Below are 24,871 nucleotides of genomic sequence, written 5' to 3'. Positions count from 1 at the left end.
GGGATAAAGCAGTAGAAAATGGATGAATGAAGGAACATATTCATACATAAATAAATGTTTCGTATTTTTCTAGTAGCTTCATCTTTTTGACTTCATCGTTTTAAAAAAGTATATCAAGTAATAAAAATATAGTTGTTCTTACCTTCTCAGGTGTTTGGACTTTATCACATCCCTATATTTTAGCACGACTTCCGACAGCCTTTGAGCAAGGTAAGTGTGAACACATTTAAACACGGACCACCAGAGCTCTGGCTGAGAAACGAACAGTTTATAAGAACAATAACCAACATTTGTCAACAGGTTTCAACCCCACAGAAGAAGAAACACAAAAGGGAGAAGAAAATACATCATTTCACGGTTTTTATTCAACATTTAGTCTGATATACAAACACTAAAAACAGCAACGGGATCATTATTCACATGAACTCTGCAAGTTTGCCTTTGACTTTCTCTTCAATGTTGGCAAAGTATTTCATTTGCACGAGCAGCTCTTTGGCAGCTTGAAGCTCTCCTGATATTAGAGGGAAACAAAAGAGAATTGAGTCGGTAATTCATCCAGCGACTAAAAGGGAAGCTTCAGCACATTTGAGGAAAACTAGAAAATGAAAGAGTGGGAGGCAGACGGAGGTCTTAATAAGCGTCTGGGTAGAATACCTCTCCGGAGGGCGGCGTCGATCTCTCCCGTCAAACCTGCCAACTTTCCTGAAGAGAAGCAGAGCGAGGAGGTGACGACGCTCGTTATTAAATGTAATAAAAGAAAGAACAGGATTTGTTTCAGGTGAAGAATAATCGTTTCAAATTGGACGGAACATTAGGCGGACTAATGTGTTCACCTTATATTAGCAGAGGAAATTATACTTTCACTCAGAACTTTCTTATAAAACCTGCTGTGTGAGAAAAGTTATCAGGGGCCTCATGTACTAAGTTATCAGGGGCCTCATGTACTAAGTTATCAGGGGCTTCATGTACTAAGTTATCAGGGGCTTCATGTACTAAGTTATCAGGGGCCTCATGTACTAAGTTATCAGGGGCCTCATGTACTAAGTTATCAGGGGCCTCATGTACTAAGTTATCAGGGGCCTCATGTACTAAGTTATCAGGGGCCTCATGTAATAAGTTATCAGGGGCCTCATGTAATAAGTTATCAGGGGCCTCATGTACTAAGTTATCAGGGGCTTCATCTACTAAGTTATCAGGGGCCTCATGTACTAAGTTATCAGGTGCTTCATCTACTAAGTTATCAGGGGCCTCATATACTAAGTTATCAGGTGCTTCATCTACTAAGTTATCAGGGGCCTCATGTACTAAGTTATCAGGTGCTTCATCTACTAAGTTATCAGGGGCCTCATGTACTAAGTTATCAGGTGCTTCATCTACTAAGTTATCAGGGGCCTCATGTACTAATTTATCAGGTGCTTCATCTACTAAGTTATCAGGGGCCTCATATACTAAGTTATCAGGTGCTTCATCTACTAAGTTATCAGGGGCCTCATGTACTAAGTTATCAGGGGCCTCATGTACTAAGTTATCAGGGGCCTCATGTAATAAGTTATCATGGGCCTCATGTAATAAGTTATCAGGGGCTTCATGTACTAAGTTATCAGGGGCCTCATGTACTAAGTTATCAGGGGCCTCATGTACTAAGTTATCAGGGGCCTCATGTACTAAGTTATCAGGGGCCTCATGTAATAAGTTATCAGGGGCTTCATGTACTAAGTTTTCAGGGGCCTCATGTTATAAAGTTATCAGGGGCTTCGTGTACTAAGTTATCAGGGGCCTCATGTAATAAGTTTTCAGGGGCCTCATGTACTAAGTCATCAGGGGCCTCATGTAATAAGTTATCAGGGGCTTCGTGTACTAAGTTATCAGGGGCCTCATGTAATAAGTTATCAGGGGCTTCATGTACTAAGTTTTCAGGGGCCTCATGTACTAAGTTATCAGGGGCCTCATGTAATAAGTTATCAGGGGCTTCATGTACTTAGTTATCAGGGGCCTCATGTACTAAGTTTTCAGGGGCCTCATGTACTAAGTTATCAGGGGCCTCATGTAATAAGTTATCAGGGGCTTCATGTACTAAGTTATCAGGGGCCTCATGTACTAAGTTATCAGGGGCCTCACTAGACAGGTTAAAAATGTTCACATCAGAGTCACATGAACCATCAATACTGATCATAAATTAACACACAGTAGCTGTAGTTACACGAGTGGATATTAAATTATTCACAAACTCATTAATTTGTTCTCATTCACCAAATTGATGATCTGTATTTATTAAGACGACATCCATCATTTTATAATGAATATTTAAATCCGCTTTTTTACACTGTTCAGAAAAAGAATTAAAGGAATTATGAGCTTGTTTTTATAGTATAACAGAGAAAATGATTCTGATGCTTCAAGTCAACAAATGTCACGAAGATTTTCGTGAAAAAATCTTTGATGAAAGTGAAGCTTCAGAATGAAAGCAGCTGAAGCTGTGATCACATGATCGGAGCGATCAATAAATACACTTTCAGATGATTTGTTCATTTGTTATTTGTACAAAAAACGTTTTGATTTAATACATTTAATTAGAACTCTTGTCAAACTCATTTTGAGACGTTTCAAATAAGCCCCTGATCGTCTGTAAATAAAGTATTTGTGTTAATAAGTGTGTATGTTAAATATAAACATTTACACTGGAGCTCGTCTGCACTGTTTAAATGTAAGCATGTGATCCATGTCAGAAATGTTTAAATGAACGAATATAAACTGTTAATCCAGTTTTAATTCAGGATTTTATTTGTTTTTCCTGATCGCGGAGAGAAAAATCAAGGATTTTTAACATGAAATAGTGAAACGTAGACAGATATCAACTAAGCTTTATATATAAAGTACTTTAAAACAACAGCAGTTGACAAAAGGTGCTCTACAAGTACATTAAATATAGTGCAAAAATAAAACAGTAAAAAAAAACTAGAATAAAACAATTAAAAATAACTAAAAAAAAAGTTGTATAGTACAACTGCGTGTAACCGGTTACACGACGGTTGCAAGCCTCGGCTACTTAAAGTAAACTGTAATGTTGACACCACTACTACAAATAAATCCTAGTTCCTACGGTATTACAATATATGGTATCTGTGACCCTGTATCGTGAGACGTATCATATCGAAAATAAACACAAAAATAATCCTGGAACATGCACACACTGGTGTGTACCCTATTTTCTGGACTATAAATTAGTCCGGGGGACATAGTTTGTCCGGGGGGGCGACCTATAATCTGGAGCGACTTATGTGTGAAATTATTAACACATTATTAGCGGTATATCATTTCACATGTTATTCTCACACTAAACCACCAGAGGGCGCTCTAGGCCTGTGTTGATCATTTCCACGTAGAAGAGGAAGCATCTTCTACCTCCGGAGTTAGTTAGTTGTTTAAAAGTGACACGAGGATGAAGAGTTATTTGAAGTTACACGGATGGTTTGGTAAACTTGTTAGTTATTTATGCTATAGTTCTCTGAATAACTCTTCATATGTTATGTTAACATACCAGGTTCTCAGTTCATGTAACGTAACGTACAATTATTCTGTTGTTGCCTCTAGTTTTATTTTAAATTGTCTTTCAAGATGACATGTCTGTTCTTGGTGTTGGATTTTATCAAATACATTTCCCCCAAAAAAGCGACTTATACTCCAGTGCGACTTATATATGTTTTTTCCTTCTTTATTATGCATTTTATGTCTATAGCATAAATAACTAAGGAGTTTACCAAACCATCCGTGTAACTCCAAATAACTCTAATCTTCATCCTCGTGTCACTTTTAAACAACTAACTAACTCCGGAGGTAGAAGATTCTTCCTCTTCTACGTCCAAATGATCAACACAGGCCTAGAGCGCCCTCTTGTGGTTTAGTGTGAAAATAACATGTGAAATGATATACCGCTAATAATGTGGTAATAATTTCACACATAAGTCCCTCCAGAGTATAGGTCGCCCCCCGGACACACTATGAAAAAAACCCGGCAATTTATAGTCCAGAAAATAGGGTACACACCAGTGTGTGCATGTTCCAGGATTATATTTGTGTTTATTTTCGATATGATACGTCTCACGATACAGGGTCACAGATACCATATATTGAATATAGAAATATATGTTGTATATTTATGACTTGGATATAATCAAATGTTTTTAACTATAATCAAACTATTTTCAACTATAATCAAACAATATTCAATTATAATCAAACTATTTTTAACTATAATCAAACAGTTTTCAACTATAATCAAACAATATTCAATTATAATCAAACTATTTTTAACTATAATCAAACAGTTTTCAACTATAATCCAACAATTTTTAACTATAATCAAACAGTTTTCAACTATAATCAAACATTTTTCAACTATAAACAAACATTTTTCAACTATAATCAAACAATTTTCAACTATAATCAAACATTTTTCAACTATAAACAAACAGTTTTCAACTATAATCAAACAGTTTTCAACTATAATCAAACATTTTTCAACTATAAACAAACAATTTTCAACTATAATCAAACAATTTTCAACTATAATCCAACAATTTTCAACTATAATCAAACAATTTTCAACTATAATCAAACAATTTTCAACTATAATCCAACAATTTTCAACTATAATCCAACAATTTTCAACTATAATCAAACAATTTTCAACTATAATCAAACATTTTTCAACTATAATCAAACAATTTTCAACTATAATCCAACAATTTTCAACTATAATCCAACAATTTTCAACTATAATCCAACAATTTTTAACTAGAATCAAACAATTTTCAACTAGAATCAAACAATTTTCAACTAAAATCAAACAATTTTCAACTAGAATCAAACGAGTAAGAACATTTTTTTTTTCTGCGTATTATTTGACTTGTACTCCGGAGCCACTTATAGTCCGGAAAAGACAGTCGTTTAAACGCTGCTCGGACGTGAGCGCGGAGCAGAAGGAATCGAACGGATTCGATCTAAAATCCAACTCATTTACTCACCCTTTGTCTCTTTTCCAATCCGAGCGACGGCATCTGGAGTCGGAGCTTCATCCAGAGCCTCGTTGATCTCCATCAGCTCCATGAGGAGCGCGGCGTCGGCCGTGGAATCCGTGCCCTCCTCGATGCGCAGACCCTGCAGCTCCAGCTGAAACATTGGGTCGTCAGAACCCTCGCCGACGTTTCTTTCACAGAACATCTGAGCTGGCAGCCAGAGATGGAAGCTCTCCAAACAAAAGACGTCCAACGAGGACGGCTCAGACACTCACCATATAAAGTCCGCGGCTCAAAGGCTTCAGCAGAGTATTGTACGCTTTGTTCACCAGAGCCGACTGATGTTCCGAGAACTCTTGTTCTTTCTGCGGGAGAGAGATTCTGGTATTAAAGTGGTCTCGTGGGGATTCACATGTATGTGTTCTTTAAATCAATCGTTGGCAGAATAGAAACACAGAGTCGGGGAGAAAAAAAAACATAAAAAGAACAAATGTCAGGAAATTTAAGTCTCACATACATTAAGTTATTTCACAATAACAGTTAGAAATGGTGTCAGAGGTGGGATGGTAATTTAAAGGGATTAAAAAATAATTCAGTATCGAGTATGAAAGTTCAATGGGATCAATAAAGATCCGAGTCAAGGATCTATTTTTCTTTTTTAATCCACATTTATCTAATATAATCTATAAATATATGGAGTTCAGTGAAATAAAAAAGTTAAATAAGACGCAGAAAAAAAAATGTAATGTTCTTACTCGTTTGATTCTAGTTGAAAATTGTTTGATTTTAGTTGGAAATTGTTTGATTATAGTTGAAAATTGTTTGATTATAGTTGAAAATTGTTTGATTATAGTTGAAAATTGTTTGATTATAGTTGAAAATTGTTTGATTATAGTTGAAAATTGTTTGATTATAGTTAAAATTGTTTGATTATAGTTGAAAATTGTTTGATTATAGTTGAAAATTGTTTGATTATAGTTGAAAATTGTTTGATTATAGTTGAAAATTGTTTGATTATAGTTAAAATTGTTTGATTATAGTTGAAAATTGTTTGATTATAGTTGAAAATTGTTTGATTATAGTTGAAAATTGTTGGATTATAGTTGAAAAATGTTTGATTATAGTTAAAATTGTTTGATTATAGTTGAAAATTGTTTGATTATAGTTGAAAATTGTTTGATTATAGTTGAAAATTGTTTGATTATAGTTGAAAATTGTTGGATTATAGTTGAAAATTGTTTGATTCTAGTTGAAAATTGTTTGATTCTAGTTGAAAATTGTTGGATTATAGTTGAAAATTGTTTGATTATAGTTGAAAATTGTTTGATTTTAGTTGAAAATTGTTTGATTATAGTTGAAAATTGTTTGATTATAGTTGAAAATTGTTTGATTATAGTTGAAAATTGTTTGATTACAGTTGAAAATTGTTTGATTATAGTTGAAAATTGTTTGATTCTAGTTGATAATTGTTTGATTATAGTTGAAAATTGTTTGATTATAGTTAAAATTGTTTGATTATAGTTGAAAATTGTTGGATTATAGTTGATAATTGTTTGATTATAGTTGAAAATTGTTGGATTATAGTTGAAAATTGTTGGATTATAATTGAAAATTGTTTGTTTATAGTTGAAAATTGTTTGATTATAGTTGAAAATTGTTGGATTATAGTTAAAAATTGTTTGATTATAATTGAACATTGTTTGATTATAGTTGATAATTGTTTGTTTATAGTTGAAAAATGTTTGATTATAGATTTTTTTTTATTATAGTTGAAAATGGTTTGATTATAGTTGAAAATTGTTTGATTATAGTTGAAAAATGTTTGATTATAGTTAAAATTGTTTGATTATAGTTGAAAATTGTTTGATTATAGTTGAAAATTGTTTGATTATAGTTGAAAATAGTTTGATTATAGTTGAAAATAGTTTGATTATAATTGAATATTGTTAGATTATAGTTGAAAATTGTTTGATTTTAGTTGAAAATTGTTTGATTATAATTGAATATTGTTTGATTATAGTTGAAAATAGTTTGATTATAGATGAAAATAGTTTGATTATAATTGAATATTGTTAGACTATAGTTAAAAACATTTGATTATATCCAAGTCATAAATATACAACATATATTTCTTTGACCCGAAGTGTACGATTGTTTAAAAATTCTTCTCAGACATGATGACATTGAAACAAACGTATAAATTGAGACAAAGGACAGATAATAACATTTGTTACTATTTGGACTTGAGAAGGTTCTAAAGGTTATGACAAGAATGGCCTCCATCTGCCGTCACTCTCTCAGTCCATCTCCATTTAGACAACTTGACGATATAAAACGAAGCAAATAAATCGATTTCTAAGATGAATCCTTGATTACGCGTCACGTTATTAATGGTCACACGAGGAAAACGCTACGTTTCATTTGTCTACTAATGCTACGAAGCTGATGTCCTACAAACTTCAACAAAAGTCAAGATCAAGAATTCAATTCATTCATTTTGGGGGGAAATAAAAAAATAACTGAGACCATCTTCTGCAGAACAAACTCCAAGCTAACTTTAAAGAACACATCTTATGTTTATTTATTGCACAGGCTCAATACAATAGCAGCTGTTTCTTCTCACCGGTATAAATGTAATATATCAACACCAACGTGATACGCGCCGAGCATCAGTCGCGGATCCGCCCGGGGGCTTCCACCATTGATGCGGCGTCTTAACACAATTAATTTGTAAAAACAACACCTGGGGGAAATATCCAAGGAATAGTTGGCACATCTATGTTAAGTTTGCTGCTGTAGAAACTCAGTGGGCTCCAGCACAGACCCCTGGGGTACGTCACGTCAAGCTGCTTCTGTAATAGCAGCCAGTGTGAGAGGAGGAAGCTGCCGTGTTGCCTTTTATAACTTTTCTATACGCCACGAGATCCCTGCGGTCGGACGCGTCTAATTAAGGACAAGTTTACGGTGAAGCCGTTAATGAAACGACATGTGAAACATCTTTGATGTACAGTGTCTGTGATGATATACAGCGTAGCATTTAATGGACACTAATGAGCATGTTAGCATGTTTGCAAGAACCCCATTTGTTACGGCCACAGACCCCCTATATACTGTATATAGATATATATATATCTATATACTGTATATAGATATATATATATCTATATACTGTATATAGATATATATATATCTATATACAGTATATAGATATATATATATCTATATACAGTATATAGATATATATAGATATACATATATATAGATACATAATTAACAAGTGTAGTTGTGAGAAAATATCGACACACCGATATATAGCGATGGTTGAAAATTGTTTGATTATAGTTGAAATTGTTTGATTATAGTTGAAAATTGTTTGATTCCAGTTGAAAATTGTTTGATTTTAGTTGAAAATTGTTTGATTATAGTTGAAAATTGTTTGATTATAGTTGAAAATTGTTTGTTTATAGTTGAAAATTGTTTGATTATAGTTGAAAATTGTTTGATTATAGTTGAAATTGTTTGATTATAGTTGAAAATTGTTTGATTATAGTTGAAAATTGTTTGATTATAGTTGAAAATTGTTTGATTATAGTTGAAAATTGTTGGATTATAGTTTAAAATTGTTTGATTATAGTTGAAAATTGTTTGATTATAGTTGAAAATTGTTGGATTATAGTTTAAAATTGTTTGATAATAGTTAAAAATTGTTTGATTATAGTTAAAATTGTTTGATTATAGTTAAAATTGTTTGATTATAGTTGAAAATTGTTTGATTATAATTGACATTTTTTTGATTACAGTTGAAAATTGTTTGATTATAGTTTAAAATTGTTTGATTATAGTTGAAAATTGTTTGATTATAGTTAAAAATTGTTTGATTATAGTTAAAAATTGTTTGATTATAGATGAAAATTGTTTGATTATAGATGAAAATTGTTTGATTATAGTTAAAAATTGTTTGATTATAGTTAAAAATTGTTTGATTATAGATGAGATTGTTTGATTATAGTTTAAAATTGTTTGATTATAGTTGAAAATTGTTTGATTATAGTTAAAAATTGTTTGATTATAGTTAAAAATTGTTTGATTATAGATGAAAATTGTTTGATTATAGATGAAAATTGTTTGATTATAGTTAAAAAAATGTTTGATTATAGTTAAAAATTGTTTAATTATAGATGAGATTGTTTGATTATAGTTAATATAACTAACGCAAAACAAACACTTCAAGACGCCCCTTCGTTCAACTTTTCGAAAAGCGTTTTCTTTCCTTTTATGACTCAATAGAGACTTTTGGGATGAAGCCGATTCCTCCTCCCTCACATTTTATCATCACATAAGAGAAAGTTATAAAGCAGCGTGAAGGCGTGGTACTTAGGGATGATCCACATTTCTTTCCTGCGACAGCTTTAAAGCGGCGAGGATTTGATGTAACGCTCAGGCCGAGCGCGCCCTGGGATGCATCTGATTTACCATGCAGATCACATCCTCCGCCGCCGAACATCGTGGAAAAGAAAGTGTGTACGAAGTGACAAATCAAAGTAAATGGCTGAGTAACAGCTGTATACATTTCCTTGGCAACAGTCAGCGAGTGTGCGAGAGCTCGGCGAACAACCGGCATTAGAGCAAATTTCCCTTTTCTTTACCTCTCCACGGAGAATGAAGCGTCTTAATTCTGTGGGTGTGTTTCACTTCCACAGCCTTTTCTCGCTCCATTTGCCGGCGTGAGACACAAACCAACGTGTCTTTAAGTTTCTCATCCGTAGGCTTTCATTACGGCGTCCATGCCAGAGTGGAGCTGTTTTAGTGGCGCGCCATTATTGATTTAATCATGCAGGTGGAGCGACTCCCGGGGAAGCTTTAATACTCGTGTATAGGTAATACTCGTGTATAGGTGCAGAACATCTACATGGAGATTTATGGAGATTATAAAGTCAACACACACCAGAGTAGGTTGGAGTTAAATGAACGCTGGCGCACTTGTTTAACGTGAGGAAGGCAAATGTAGACAGATCTCAAGTGACATATATACTGTATACATACATACATATATACATACTGCATATATACATTTATATGTAGCAATTTAAAACTACAAGAACAGAAAAAAAAAATAAAGCAGCAAAAACACTAGAATAATACAATAAAACAAGTAAAGGTTAAAAAACAGGGACTACAGGTAAGTTTTATACAGTGAGGTTTTTTTTTCAAATCATATATTATTTTTTATTATAGATCTCTTTTGGTTTGTTCAAATTCGATGAATTGAGTGTAAAAGAAAATAATTATATGTATTATTTAACAACAATTAACAATATTCACGACGTTTGTTCCTTCTTGTGTTGCAATTTAACTTCCAGGAACCCTTATTAGCAGCAGTTACTGTACTTCATACGCAGTAAAAGTAGCTTGAATTACCGCCAGATCCCGCCCATGACTGAGGATGAGAGGATACAGTCGAAACCAGCAGCTTTCAAAGCTGACATTTGCACTCATTTCAGTTCTGTTCTGTTCATTTAACCAAAAGAGAACAATCACTAAATTCAGTGTCGACTTAAATAGTTACAAAAACAAGTGTATCTTAATATAGCGAATACAATGGAGTTTTCACTATAGAGAATTTAAAACACAACATGAGAATATTCTGTTAAACCAGGGAATTAAGTTACTAAGACTTTCTTTTTCTTTTATTCTCATTAGACAGAAAAACACCGCAATTCCATTGCTTGGCTATCGTTAAAAAAAACATTGCATAGAATGAATGTATATAAAAAAAGTATAAATATGAATAAGTTAAAAATAGTGGAATATAGTATAAATACATAATGTTTTAAATGTTACATAGAATGAATGTATATAAAAAGTATAAATATGAATAAGTTAAAAATAGTGGAATATAGTATAAATAGAATAAATAAATAATGTTTTAAATATTTCATAGAATGAATGTATATTAAAAGAAGTATAAATATTAATAAGTTAAAAATAGTGCAATATAATATAAATAGAATCAATAAATAATGTTTTAAATATTGCATAGCTCGTGTTATATTGCATTTGACAGAATAAAGATATATAAAGTTATTTCTAATTATATTTTATAATGTGTTTTGCTGTTGCCATAAAATGAACTAATAAACTGTGTCTTGTAGACATTAATGAACAACAATAGAACAACTAAATCAAACCTGGATCATTCCTCACCAGAGACTTTTGGCTGAAGTTATCCGGGTGTAGAAGTCGCTGAAGCTGCAGGTAGACTTTCTGCAGCGTCTGCGTGTTCAACGAGAAGGTACGTTCACTGGAAATATGAAGAGATTAGATCGTTTATCTAAACTTTAAATGATGAATATACAGTGTATAATTTAGAATGATGAAGTATAGTTATTGTAAATTAACATGAAATACCATATAAAAAGGTAATAATGCAATTAATGTATGGTTTATGTTCCACTAATTTGTTATTTCAAGACAGATGTCTTACTATTCGTGGCTTCCTTTATCAGAATCAGAAGTCTTCAAATAATGAGTACAAATTGGCTTGTGACAGACAAGTATTGCCAGTGTTGGAAACACAACACAGGAATTGTTTTGTTTATATTAGTTTACAGTAAAGAATAGAATGAATTAAATAAATATGATAAAACACTAGAAAAATGCATTTGCAAGTGTGAAAAGCTCACCCTGCTGTGCTGTGGAAGTAGTAGTGAAATAGTAGTAGTATTAGTAGTAGAAGTAGTAGGGGAAGTAGTAGTGGGATTAGTAATTAAAGTAGAAGATGTGGAATTAGTAGGAAAAGTAGATGTAGAAGTAGTAGTATTAGTATTAGTAGTAGAAGTAGTAATGGAAGTAGTAGTAGAATTAGTAGTAAAATAAGAAGTAGTAGTATTATTAGTAGTAGAAGTAGTAGTGGAATTAGTAGTGGAAGTAGTAGTGGAATTAGTGGAAGTATTATTAGTATAAATAGTAGTGGAAGTAGTAGTGGAATTAGTAGTAAAATGAGAAGTAGTAGTAGTATTAGTAGTATAAGTAGTAGTGGAATTAGTAAGGTAAGGTAAGGTAAAACTTTATTGATCACTCAGGAGGTCTCCTTCGGGAAATTGTTTTTTGTAGTAAATGTAGAAGTAGTAGTAGTATTAGTAGTAGAAGTAGTAGTCGAAGTAGTAGTAAAAGTAGAAGTAGTATTAGTAGTAGAATTAGTAGTGGAATTAGTAGTAAATGTAGAAGAAGTAGTAGTAGTAGTAGAAGTAGTAGTAGTAGTAAAAGTAGAAGTAGTATTAGTAGTAGAAGTAGTAGTGGAAGTAGTAGTGGAATTAGTAGCGGAATTAGTAGTAACAGTAGAAGTATTAGTAGTATTATTAGTAGTAAAAGTATAAGTAGCAGAGTGGAAGAGATAAAAGAAAGCTAGTAAACAAAATTAATGCTTCCCAGCATTCACACAATCATAGAGCATCTGATAAGTGACACAAGTGTGCAAACTTGTTATGGTACATTTGCAATTCAACATGTCTCTACTATTCCTATGACTTTCCTCTCAGACAGGTACTGACCACTGCAGACAAATAAAAATCTGACTTTGTTCATATTCTGGTTTGATTTTTAATTCAAGACAAGTTGTAATAATGCTCTGGTTCCTCACATTGACACACAGCAACGATTCCCCATCATTTGATGAGGTAAAGGAAGAGAAATAACATTATTTTAAGAAGGAACTAAACTCACCAGTCCATGATCTTGAAGAAATCCGAGTCTTCATCTGCTGGTTGGACACTTTTACAGGAGAGACAGAAGAAAGCAGGAGGTTTGTCCAGAGTCTGGAGACAGTTCCAGCACTTTAGCTCAACTCCTGCAGCACAAAACCCTCTCACGTGACTGTTTAAATGTAAGTTTAGTTTCTTTTCCTCGCGACATGTTTCCTTCACTGGTCTCTGTGACAAACTTCTAACTAAACATGCAACACTTCTGTGACTCGTCCGGAAACACGTGGCTCCGAACAAAGTCCTGGACGTGAGTACGAGTCTCAAAGCGGGCGAAGACATGATAAATAAACGTTTTAAAAAATATTCAATTCTTATTAAATCATCTGCGCTGTGTTACATGGAAACATCCCCCGGCTCCTGACCGGAAGTGCTACTTTTCGCCTGTGTCGCTGTTGGCGCCCCCTTTGGTTCGGCGGCGAAACTGTCAAGACGCTGGTGGAAAAAACAACAGCTAGCAGTCGTGCTGTTAGCATTTGTACATTTCACAACAACCAGTGGATTCCTGTCATAAACCAGCGAATGTAGTAAGTCGAAATATTTTTAATTTTATACGCTTTGAGTCGCGGTTTTTTATACATCTCGAGTTAAAACAACATTTGGCATGTATGATATAGTTAGCTTGATGCTAACAACGCCATAGCACGTAAATGTTTTTTTTATTTTTATTGCAACAAATCTTAATTTTGTTTTGTGTAAACGCTTTCTGATTATGCGTGTGTGTGATTTAACATGTGTCGAACAACTGCTGTCAGCTCGGGTCTTTGTCAGGGATCATGCTGGTCCACAAAAGACAGTGAAATGCTAACAACAATGTGCACCGATGACAACCAGAGACAATGATTTCTGTTTTTTAACATGTCAGAGGTTTTTTCTGGAATCACAGCCGAGAATGTCAGGATCTATTGTCGTCAAGGAGAAAATGAATTATTAACCAGACCCTGACGCTATTTCTGATGACCTGTGCAGGAAAACGGTCTAAACCAGTTTCCCCAGGTTCCCTTTTTCCCCTTTTTCTTTTTTTTTTTCTACAGATGGTGAAATCCACAGCAACAAGGGTGGAACCGGTCCAAGAAGACTCATGGACACACAAAGAGTGGCTTGTTCACCAACAGCAGCGTCAGGAGTTCAGATAACATCTTCCAACCGGTCAGTTATATCATTCTCGTGAGTTAATTGTTTCTGAGACAAAAGCCAGACGGCCCTTTATGGGATCGCTGTCGTGTGTGTGGAAGCGGCGTTCTGAAGCCCGGGCCAGTCTAAATAAGCTCGCTTGGCCCCAGATCAGACGGGCGTCTTCTTGACTCCTCGTCTCCGCAGCTTCCTCAACAAAGTACGAGCGGAGATGAATGCCAGCGCCACGCTTCGCTTGTGTATATGTGGATGTGTAGCTCCCGAGTGGGAGGTGGCGGGACAAAAGGTGATTGGTGAATTCCAGAGAGAGACAACTGGATGGAGACAGCGGTGTCTGTAAGGTAAACAGGATCTCCTCCGGTCGGCTGGGGGGGAGGCGACTCTCAAGGCCCCAACAGACAATACTTTGGGTATTGCTAAAGGAAGTGGCTAAGAATAGGGAGCAAGGGGGCAAGGTGGCTCCTTTGGCAGTTGTGTTGCTTTGGCCAAACGAGCCAAAACGGAACATCATCTTTAGAAATGTGACCTCCTGAGATTACATGATGGGTGTGTCGAAACACGCACAAGTCTGGAACTGGAGTCGAGGTGCTCCATCTTGCGCTAATGTGCTGCGGAACCTGGCTCTTTTCAACACGAGACTGTGTTATGGAGTTTAACTATTGTAACGTGTGAGTAGAATTATTTTTCCTTGGATTCAGCTGTATTTCTGACATTCAATTTGTTAATTAATGATGTTATTTTTACTGTTGTACTGTCGTGAGATAAAGGGTTGGCGAGCAAAGTGGTATATCCTTAATTATTAATTACAAAACAAGTACATGTTTTCTGTTTTAAAAAAATAATCATAAATTCATGTCACATTTCTATTTTAAACACTAATAACATTTCTGCATGACTCATCGTGACTGCTTTTCTTATGATAAGAGTATTATATTTTACTTCAACTTCAAATCTCACTGGCTAGAACTTCCTGTATTAAAAAAAGACCTTAACCTTGCCTGGAATGTAGTAGTGATGGTGATCACACCTACCTGTTAAATATGTGAAGCTTTGTTTTGCTTTGTTTATTTAGCTCAACAAGCCAAACTTTTTAAAAGTGAAACATTTCCTTGTCTGTAAGTTTTTCTCTGCCGAGCACAATCTCCATTACGACTAATTATCTCGGCATACGTCTCCATTTTCTCTTCCATTTGGCATCTTCATTTATGTCTTAATGGCTGCAGAAAACTATTATATTAGTGCAGCATAATTAGTCCCTTGATTCACTTCACAATGCCGGACCTCAATAACTCTCACCATTGTTGAGTTTGACAAAAAATCGACGACTCGGTGTCGGCTTAATAGCGGAGAAGACTGATTATATTGAACGAAGATGAGAGGCTGTTTCTGTTTTCATTATTCACATTAAAATCACATATTTTCCTTGAAGATCCAATTCTGAAAAGTTTACATTTTTCGACATCTAGAATAAAGTTAGGCAGTAATGTTAGTGATGTAGTGGTTGTTATATCACACTTTGTTTGGTTCTTGTTTGTATACTAGTGTTTTAACTGTACAAATATGTAGCAAACAAGTAATATTCATATATTATTGTTATTTTTAATTATTATTATTATTATATAATCATTATTAATTATAATTTTTCAATTGAATGTAATGTTTTTTAATTCATTGTATTTTGTAATTGTCTTTTGACGTTCATATTATTTCATTATTTTATTCCGTTTATGCCAACACAAAGAAATTATGTTGTGTTTACAACAGTGGTAATAAATATAAACGTATGCATATATTTAATTCAGAATAGAACAAAGGAACCAATTTACACTCTTCTCACCATAATGTCTTATTATAATGTCAATGTATTTTCTTTTGCAACAAAATTAGACAATTTTAAAGGAAGCTTAGTGATGTCATTAATTAAGTGATATCATAGAGGTTCATTTATCAAGCGGTGGTTTTTATAGAAATGCTTGAGCACAGAACATGTAAGTAAGTAAGTAAGTAATATTTATTTATATAGCACTTTTCGAGACCAGGGTCACAAAGCGCTTAAACAATCAAAACAATACTCAAAAAAGTACATACTTTAAAGATCAAGATAATACTGAGAACAACACAGGAGTTCACGTCTTGGCTAAATGGCTGAGAAGCAAGGCAGAGGTGGTCGGTGTCCACCGAGAATTGTCTTGTGGTTCAGTCGTGGTTTGAGCGAGGGTTAGACACCGGTACTGACGATGAAGCCTCTAACTCAGCATGAATGTAAGTACCTGCCAGATAGTGCTCCAACCCTTCTGACCTTGCCTGTCGAGTGTAAACGGTGTAGGATTGCACGGCGTTTAGATAAGTGAACCAAAGGGAAAACTCTCCAGCACAGCATATATTGCTTTGAACTGCTAGACTGGACCAGAATTAAGTATTATAAGAACCGTTATGCAACATCGCAGCATTCCTTTTGCGGCAACTTCCTGACCTTGACAGTATTAAATATCACGGCTCTCTCGCTCTCGCTTTGCTTTCCGACAAAAAAAAGTGTGATTGTGCAGTAAAAGCCGACAAGTAGGCCACTTTTTCAAGGCACGCAAGTGAAGAAAGGAAGACTTGGCAGTGAAAATATAGAGGATTCCGCTGAAGATGATTGAACTCGTTTCATATCTTGAAGCCGTGTGACTTAAAAAAATGAACCTCCTTAAGTTCTGCCGCGTCATTGTCCAACAAACCCACATGAGAACAAGGGATGAAAAGGGATTTTCTAAAAGTCTGTTGTCTTTTATTTCAAAATTTTGTTTGTGTTTACTGTGTAACTTAAAGAAATAACTCTGTCCGTTCTACTTTCCATGTGTTTACATGCAGGTTACGTAAATGCCTTTGAAGGAAAGTAGTTCCTCTTGTAGCGCATGGTTTGTTTGAAGTTGAAATGTTCTGAGTTGTTTCTGTGTTTTGTCGCCGCAGATAAACAATGATCCCCATCACCGAGCTGCGGTACTTTGTGGACACGCAGCCAGCGTATCGAATCCTGAAACCATGGTGGGACGTGTTCACCGACTACATCTCCATCGTCATGCTGATGATCTCCGTGTTCGGGGGGACGCTGCAGGTCACCCAGGACAAGATGATCTGCTTGCCCTGCAAGTGGGTCGTCAATCAGACCTGCAAGAAGAACTTCAACTCCACCTTGTCCGCGTCCCTGTTTTGGGAGCCACGGGGAATACAGTATTATCTGGATCGCCACCAGTACAACTACGTGGACGCAGTCTGTTATGAAACCAGACTGCACTGGTTTGCCAAATACTTCCCCTACCTTGTTTTGCTCCACACACTCATATTCCTGGCCTGCAGCAACTTTTGGTTCAAATTCCCCCGGACTAGTTCTAAACTGGAACATTTTGTCTCCATCCTGTTGAAGTGCTTCGACTCCCCCTGGACGACACGAGCGCTATCGGAGACCGTGGTCGAGGAGAGCGATCCAAAGCCGATGAAAATGAACGGCTCGATGGACCACAAAGAGTCGGTTATCAGCGAGGACGTGGAGGCGAGCGTTCCCATGCTCCACCGGACAAAGAGCCGCTTGGAGCAGGGCATCGTGGACCGAACGGATACGGGAGTTTTGGACAAAAAGGAGGGGGAACAGGCGAAAGCTCTGTTTGAAAAAGTGAAGAAATTCCGCATCCACGTGGAGGAAGGAGACATTGTGTACAAATTGTATATACGACAGACTATCATCAAAGTCATAAAGTTCATCCTGATCATCTGCTACACCGGCTATTATGTCAACGACATAAAATTCAGTGTCGACTGCTCGGTCAACATCGAGAGCCTGACGGGCTACAGTGTTTACCGTTGCGCTCATCCGCTCGCGACACTTTTTAAAATCCTGGCGTGTTTCTACATCAGCTTAGTGGTCGTGTACGGCCTGATCTGCATGTACACGCTCTGCTGGATGCTCCGGCGCTCGCTGAAGAAGTATTCCTTCGAGTCCATCCGGGAGGAGAGCAGCTACAGCGACATCCCCGACGTGAAGAACGACTTTGCCTTCATGCTGCACATGATCGACCAGTACGACCCGCTCTACTCCAAGCGCTTCGCCGTCTTCCTGTCGGAGGTCAGCGAGAACAAGCTGAGGCAACTGAACCTCAACAACGAGTGGACCCTCGAGATACTCAGGCAGAGGATAACCAAGAACTCTCAGGACAAGCTGGAGCTGCATCTCTACACGCTGAGCGGGATTCCCGACACCGTGTTCGACTTGACGGAGCTGGAGGTCCTCAAGCTGGAGCTCATCCCCGACGTGACAATCCCACCCACCATCGCCCAGTTGTCCAACCTGAGAGAGATGTGGCTGTACCACACGCCCGCCAAGATAGAAGCTCCGGCCTTGGCGTTTCTCCGGGAGAATCTGAAGTCTCTGCACATCCGGTTCACCGACATCAAAGAGATCCCCCTGTGGATTTATAGTCTAAAAAACCTCAGTCAGCTCCATCTGACCGGGAACCTCAGCGCTGATAACAACCGTTACATTGTAATCGACGGGCTGCGGGAGCTCAAGAGGCTCAAAGTCCTCCGTCTAAAGAGCAACCTGACCAAGCTGCCTCAGGTGGTGACGGACGTGGGCCTGCACCTTCAAAAGCTCTCCATCAACAACGAAGGCACGAAGCTCATCGTGCTCAACAGCCTGAAGAAGATGGTGAACCTGACCGAACTGGAGCTCATCTGCTGCGACCTGGAGCGCATCCCGCATTCTATCTTCAGCTTGCACAATCTGCAGGAGATCGACCTCAAGGACAACAACCTGCAGACCATCGAGGAGATCATCTGCTTCCAGCACCTCCACAGGCTCGTCTGCCTCAAACTCTGGTACAACCAAATCGCCTACATCCCCATCCAGATCGGCACGCTGGTCAACCTGGAGAAGCTCTACCTGAACCGGAACAAGATCGAGAAGATTCCCAGCCAGTTGTTCCTCTGCAAGAAGCTTCGCTTCCTGGACCTGAGTCACAACAACCTCACCGACATCCCGCCGGATATCGGTTTCCTGGAGAACCTTCAGTACCTGGCCGTGACCGCCAACAGAGTGAGTATCATGAACTCTTTATCTTTTCATTATCATTTGAAAAAGAAAAACAAATACCATCCATCACTAGCAAAGATGTCAGATACAATGTTCACTCACCTGGAAACTCAAATCTGCTGCTGACGTTTACTGAATATTAATTCAGGGGTTTTGTTTCCTCGTGGCTTCTTGACGTTCATTTGGCTTCAGTGAGTTGTGACAGTTAAAGGTGTGTCTGTGAAATGCAATCGGATCAAATGTTACTTTAAACGAGAGAGCGGTGAGTTCAAAACTCTTGTTTTGTGTTAAAGTAGACTTTAAAAAAATGAATAAAAACAAGATGGATAAAAGTTTTAATTTGAAGTATAGAGTATGGAAGTACATTAGTACCATCAGAATGTTGAATAGTGTTTAAACTTTGATTTAATTACGTTTTTTAGTTGGAAAAAAGCATTGAATAGTTTGTTGAATCATCTAATTCAATAATTTCCATATGAAAGGTTCAATTGTTTTGTTTTTTTTCTTTTGTAATTGTGTATAAAACTTTTTTTTTATTTAATTCAATATAAAAATGTTTTTACTATTATACAAACATGCTCAAATTAGTTTAAAAGGTTGTGGAAAATATAGTGAATTTGGAAAATATATATTTGAACTTTTGGAATAACAAAAATGTTTTTAGAATATTAGATTTTGAAGATATTTGGTTTTGTTCTTCATTCAATTATGAAACTACCAACATTTTTATATTGAATTCAAAAGGCAACAAATTGAACATATTGAATTAGAAAAATGTGTTTTTTTTCAATAACTTGTTCAAGTCTATCTCCAAAGAAAAAAAATATATATATATATATAGTTTAGTTATATATATATATATATATATATATACATATATATATATATATATAACTAAACTAAAACTATAACTAAACTACTCACAGTTTGGGGTCACCCAGAAAATTGTGTTTTCCATGAAAAGTCACACTTATTTACCACCATGAGTTGTAAAATGAATAGAAAATATAGTCAAGACATTGACAATAATGATTTTTATTTGAAATAACATTTTTTTTCCTTCAAACTTTGCTTTCGTCAAAGAATCCTTCATTTGCAGCAATTACAGCATTGCAAACCTTGGGCATTCTAGCTGTTAATTTGTTGAGGTAATCAGGAGAAATTTCACCCCATGCTTCTAGAAGCCCCTCCCACAAGTTGGATTGGCTGGATGGGCACTTCTTGCGTACCATACGGTCAAGCTGCTCCCACAACAGCTCAATGGGGTTTAGATCTGGTGACTGCGCTGGCCACTCCATTACAGATAGAATACCAGCTGCCTGCTTCTTCTCTAAATAGTTCTTGCACAACTTGGAGGTGTGCTTTGGGTCATTGTCCTGTTGTAGGATGAAATTGGCTCCAATCAAGCGCTGTCCACAGGGTATGGCATGGCGTTGCAAAATGGAGTCATAGCCTTCCTTATTTAGAATCCCTTTAACCCTGAACAAATCGCCTCTTCACTGTAGATGTTGACACTGGCGTTTTGCGGGTACTATTTAATGAAGCTGCCAGTTGAGGACCTGTGAGGCGTCTATTTCTCAATCTAGAGACTCTAATGTACTTATCTTCTTGCTGAGTTGTGCAGCGGGGCCTCCCACTTCTCTTTCTACTCTGGTTAGAGCCTGTTTGTGCTGTTCTCTGAAGGGAGTAGTACACGCCGTTGTAGGAAATCTTCAGTTTCTTGGCAATTTCTCGCATGGAATAGCCTTCATTTCTAAGAACAAGAATAGACTGTCGAGTTTCACATGAAAGTTCTCTTTTTCTGGCCATTTTGAGCGTTTAATCGTCCCCACAAATGTGATGCTCCAGATACTCAACCAAAAGGAAGGTCAGCTTTATAGCTTCTCTAACCAGCTAAACTGTTTTCAGCTGTGCTAACATAATTGCACAAGGGTTTTCTAATCATCCATTAGCCTTCTGACCCAATGAGCAAACACATCGTACCATTAGAACACTGGAGTGATGCTGGAAATGGGCCTCTATACACCTGTGTAGATATTGCACCAAAAAACAGACATTTGCAGCTAGAATAGTCATTTACCACATTAGCAATGTATAGATTAGTTTAAACTTAGATTAGTTTAAAGCACTGTTTAAAAAAAACAGTGCTTTTCTTTCAAAAATAAGGAAATTTCTAAGTGACCCCAAACTTTTGAACTGTAGTGTATATATATATATAAAAGATATTTAAAAATAATATTTTTAAAGATCATTATGCTATTATACCGACATTTTTCTATTGAATTTAAAAGGTTGCAAATTCATTAAATCAAATAGAAAAGTGTAGTTTTGAAATATTGAAATTAGAATGTTTAAAAAAAAAAAAAGAATGAATTGTAAAAAGTATTTGCAAAAAATTCCACAATTCACTGTACAAATAATTCAATTAAATGATTCAATAATCATCAATGAACAAAATCAGTGTCAACATTTAAAGTGTCAACTTCTATATTCTAATGACACTAATATACGTCCATAGTTGAGCATATTTGTAATTGAGCCGATTTAAGGTGTTACTTTATTTGCTGGTTTAGTGACTCATTTACTTTCTCACTGATATCAACTCGAACAGGTTAATGTTTAGATTCAGCCACGAACCCGACGGTTTCCTGGAGATTTTTTTAAGCTGAAAAACTTTTTCTCACAACTTTTCTTCTCTGTGCTTTTACCTTGAAATACAGATCGAAAGTCTGCCAAACGAGCTGTTCCAGTGCAAGAAGCTTCGCACTTTGAACCTGGGGAACAATTGCCTGCAGACTCTGCCATCTCGCTTCGGAGAACTGACGGCTTTGAAGCAGCTCGAGCTGAGAGGGAACCATCTGGAGTGTCTGCCGGTGGAGCTGGGCGAGTGCCGGCAGCTCAAGAGGAGCGGCCTGGTGGTGGAGGAGGACCTCTTCAAGACCTTCCCCACCGAGGTGAAGGAACAGTTGTGGAAGGTGGACAAGGAGCCGGTGTGAACCAGTCCGGAAGCGACGCGAGGTCACAAAGGAAGTCGGAATCACCTGCGGGTTTGGGTATCGAAAGGACCGGATTAACCAAAACCAAAATGGCTGCTTGTGGTTCTTCTAGAATTCTTTTAGCGGATTTTTTTTTTCTTGTTGTGTTCCAAACACGGAAGTGATTCTTTCGATGACTAACCCACACGGTGCCAATCGTGATGGATAAACATGTTGACACTCCCTGCCACGGTCCAGTTGTAGACGACACTCCAGACCCACAACGACCCACAACGACCCACAACGACCCACAACGACACCTGAAGGAAGATCTCATCCTCACGATGGATGAGCAGGTCCTGCCGGTGTTCGACGTCTCGTCCTCGTGATCCTCCCTCACTCGTGGTCCAGGTCCAATCAAGTCAGTTTTCCCTCTCGGGGGGGCGTAGAGTTCTAGGCGGGGGTTGAGGTTTGTTCTGACATGTCCCGGGTCGGGAGACGAACGAGTGATGAGAAACCCATAGAAAAAGGTTCTTGTAAATGAATCGATCGCATCGATTTTAATCAGATTTTTTTTTTTAGAAACCGAGCCCGAAAAATCCAATTTCACAGGCTCCTGACTTTTAAGCGTGAAATGAAGAAAACATGTTAATATCATGGTAAAGATTGACGTTCGAAAAAAGAACCTCCAAATTTCTCCAGATCTTTAATAATCGAATTATTTACCGACATGCATCGGTGGAACTGGACCTTCTTTCGATTCTCGCAATCGACCCAGAGACTCTTTCTCATAACGGGCGACGTCGACGAGTCCCGTCATCAAAACATCTGCATCTGGATTACTTTCCCCGGCGCCGTTGAGCACGTTTGAAACCTTGTAGATAACAAGAGTCGTCGATCAGCATAATCCATATTTAATCGTTGTAAATCCACGTTCGTTTGACGCCGTCGTCAAAGGTTTCGAGTCTCGATCGCGACGAGTACAAACGAGGGCTCGATCGGGTTGGAATCCTTCTCTCGTCTTGTCTGGTGGAAGAACGACCTTTTAAATTCTCTTTATTTGTTCAAAGAAGGAGAGAAATGATTCACCTGCGAGTCTCCGTCGACGCCTGTGCCAAAGCATCCGTTTACAACGACGCACCTTCACATGCGGAGCCACGATGTGTTTGTGTCGAACGACTTTAGTTTTGAGAACCAGTGTCTGTGTCCCCGATGTCGTGAACCTCCCGTCCGACCACATCCTGTTCCCCGTCGCCGTGGCGACCATTAACCTGTCAAAGCGATTTAAAATCGACACGTCATGAAGATGTAAAGTTCTTCAATTAAATAATGGGGTTTCTTTAATTATATGTTAAATTTAAAAACCTGAAATGTATCGATATGACTTGAGCTCACGTTTCCTGTCAATTATTTAGATTTAATGTTAATAAGTTATTCCATTTCAAACTCAGTGAGTATTTCCCACCACGTGTTTTAAAATGTTTACCCGCCATTTATTCAAATCAACATGGAAAAGCAGGAAAACCTTTTGAACTAAGTAACTTTTTTTTTAATATATTCTTACCGTCATGTTATTTGTGGTATTTAATTTTTGTTTCAATCTCAACTTCAGTAAGGCTTTTAAAATATGAACTATTTTCTCTCCAGTAGCCACAAAAATCACATTTGTTGACGACGTTGACGATGTTTAAAAGTAACAAGAGATCATTTCCTGTCAAAACCGAACCAGCCTATTGTTGCAGAAGGATAATGAAGACGCAGCATATAACCCTTAAATGAAAACCCTCATTTATTAAGATCCCAGATCAGGAGCTCCACGGTTCAGTGCAGACGTGCTAAGACGTCGTGTTCGTTCCTCCGTTAATCCCGAGAGTCGAGGATTTATTTATTAACTGCTAAGATTATACACAGTAGTCACTCGGGCAGCAACAAGGGGATTTAAGAGACTTAAGAAATGATATTTATTGATCATCTTTTTTGGGCTTTTCAGATGAAGATCGAAGAAATAACTTGCACGAGTTGATATATCTGCAGCAATAAAACGCTTTTTTAGGTTAAACAAAGGAAATATTAAATGTCGAACCAGATTAATTTGATGGTTTGCTGAGACACTGATGCCGTCGTAATAATGCATTTCAAGGTTTTCACGACGTCACGTGATTTGAACTGTACAGACACACGTTTGTCCTGTAGTTTTAAGATTCACATGTCTTTGTCGGATACTTTAAACTGTTTTGGGTTCGTGGTCGTCGGAAGGTATGGATGTCGCCTCTCTGTGTCTGAGCAGCAGCAGCAGTTGCCATGGTGTCTAATTTATTCACCCGCTTAGGTTCGTCTGGATTGTTCCGCAGGACTCGAAAGTAAAAGTGTTTTTTTTTCTTCTGTCGTTGAGTGAGAAACATCACTCTCCTCCTCCTCCTCCTCCATGCATGTCCACTCGCTCCACGTCTGTCGTCTCGTCCTCGTCTGATCAGTTTTTTCCACGACGACGCGGCATGAACACGACTTTTTTTGGGGACTTGCTGCAATATTGTATGAGATCAATTTTGTTGTTAATTATTGGAGTTGATTTATTACTTTTTGATGCATCTTTTTTAACAATAAATGATGATGAAAACCACTGCAATCCACTTGTTTTTACTCTGACAAGTATAAATATGTATTTGGGAAGTATTTACTTTACATCACCAACATAACTTTAAATACCATTCATTGTAAAGCATTAATGATCGATGACGGAATGAATGAAGGATCGTTTTGAACTATTATATACTTTAATTTACAAGATGAAACTTGAACAAATGTGTACATTATTTATAATGATGTGTTGTTTGATTTATTAGTCTAATCATAAAAGGCTTTATTCACCAAGTATATATATCGACAATATACGTTTTCTTTTTCTTCGGCTGTGAGTGACTC

General features: G+C 36.8%; 2 protein-coding genes across 3 annotated transcripts; one reads left to right on the top strand and one right to left on the bottom strand.

The window, feature by feature from the left end:
* Positions 1 to 345: 345 nt before the first annotated feature.
* hscb (HscB mitochondrial iron-sulfur cluster cochaperone) lies at positions 346 to 13,124 on the bottom strand. Its single transcript, XM_087785618.1, has 6 exons — positions 12,738 to 13,124; positions 11,220 to 11,316; positions 5,291 to 5,380; positions 5,025 to 5,169; positions 655 to 702; positions 346 to 511 (listed from the first exon to the last, which is right to left on the bottom strand). Exons 1-6 carry the CDS (start codon positions 13,052 to 13,054, stop codon positions 417 to 419), a joined length of 792 nt encoding a protein of 263 aa, XP_087641744.1. The 5' UTR covers positions 13,055 to 13,124; the 3' UTR covers positions 346 to 416.
* Positions 13,125 to 13,185: 61 nt separating this feature from the next.
* Positions 13,186 to 24,569, top strand: lrrc8ab (leucine rich repeat containing 8 VRAC subunit Ab). Of its 2 annotated transcripts, none has more exons than XM_087812192.1 (4): positions 13,186 to 13,299; positions 13,807 to 13,921; positions 16,859 to 18,977; positions 21,695 to 24,569. In XM_087812192.1, exons 3-4 carry the CDS (start codon positions 16,866 to 16,868, stop codon positions 21,968 to 21,970), a joined length of 2,388 nt encoding a protein of 795 aa, XP_087668318.1. In that variant the 5' UTR covers positions 13,186 to 13,299; positions 13,807 to 13,921; positions 16,859 to 16,865; the 3' UTR covers positions 21,971 to 24,569. The 2 variants fall into 2 exon arrangements, with proteins under 2 accessions (XP_087668318.1, XP_087668310.1); XM_087812184.1 differs by having other exon boundaries at positions 13,191 to 13,299; positions 13,742 to 13,921.
* The last annotated feature ends 302 nt before the right edge of the window (positions 24,570 to 24,871 follow it).

This window comes from Callionymus lyra, chromosome 1, assembly GCF_982586985.1.
Source record: "Callionymus lyra chromosome 1, fCalLyr1.hap1.1, whole genome shotgun sequence".
NCBI lineage: Eukaryota > Metazoa > Chordata > Actinopteri > Syngnathiformes > Callionymidae > Callionymus > Callionymus lyra.
Note: the sequence above shows the minus strand (reverse complement) of the source record. Positions and strands in the feature narration are given on the sequence as shown.

What these genes read in the sequence shown, in the direction of transcription:
- hscb (XM_087785618.1), bottom strand. Translation starts at nt 13,054, where the DNA reads ATGTCTTCGCCCGCTTTGAGACTCGTACTCACGTCCAGGACTTTGTTC. An exon ending in TTCTTCAAGATCATGGACTG is followed by an intron (nt 11,317 to 12,737) that starts GTGAGTTTAGTT and finishes TCATATTTCCAG; the next exon opens with TGAACGTACCTTCTCGTTGA. An exon ending in GATTGGAAAAGAGACAAAGG is followed by an intron (nt 703 to 5,024) that starts GTGAGTAAATGA and finishes GCTTCTCTTCAG; the next exon opens with GAAAGTTGGCAGGTTTGACG.
- lrrc8ab (XM_087812192.1), top strand. Translation starts at nt 16,866, where the DNA reads ATGATCCCCATCACCGAGCTGCGGTACTTTGTGGACACGCAGCCAGCG. An exon ending in TGGCCGTGACCGCCAACAGA is followed by an intron (nt 18,978 to 21,694) that starts GTGAGTATCATG and finishes CTTGAAATACAG; the next exon opens with ATCGAAAGTCTGCCAAACGA.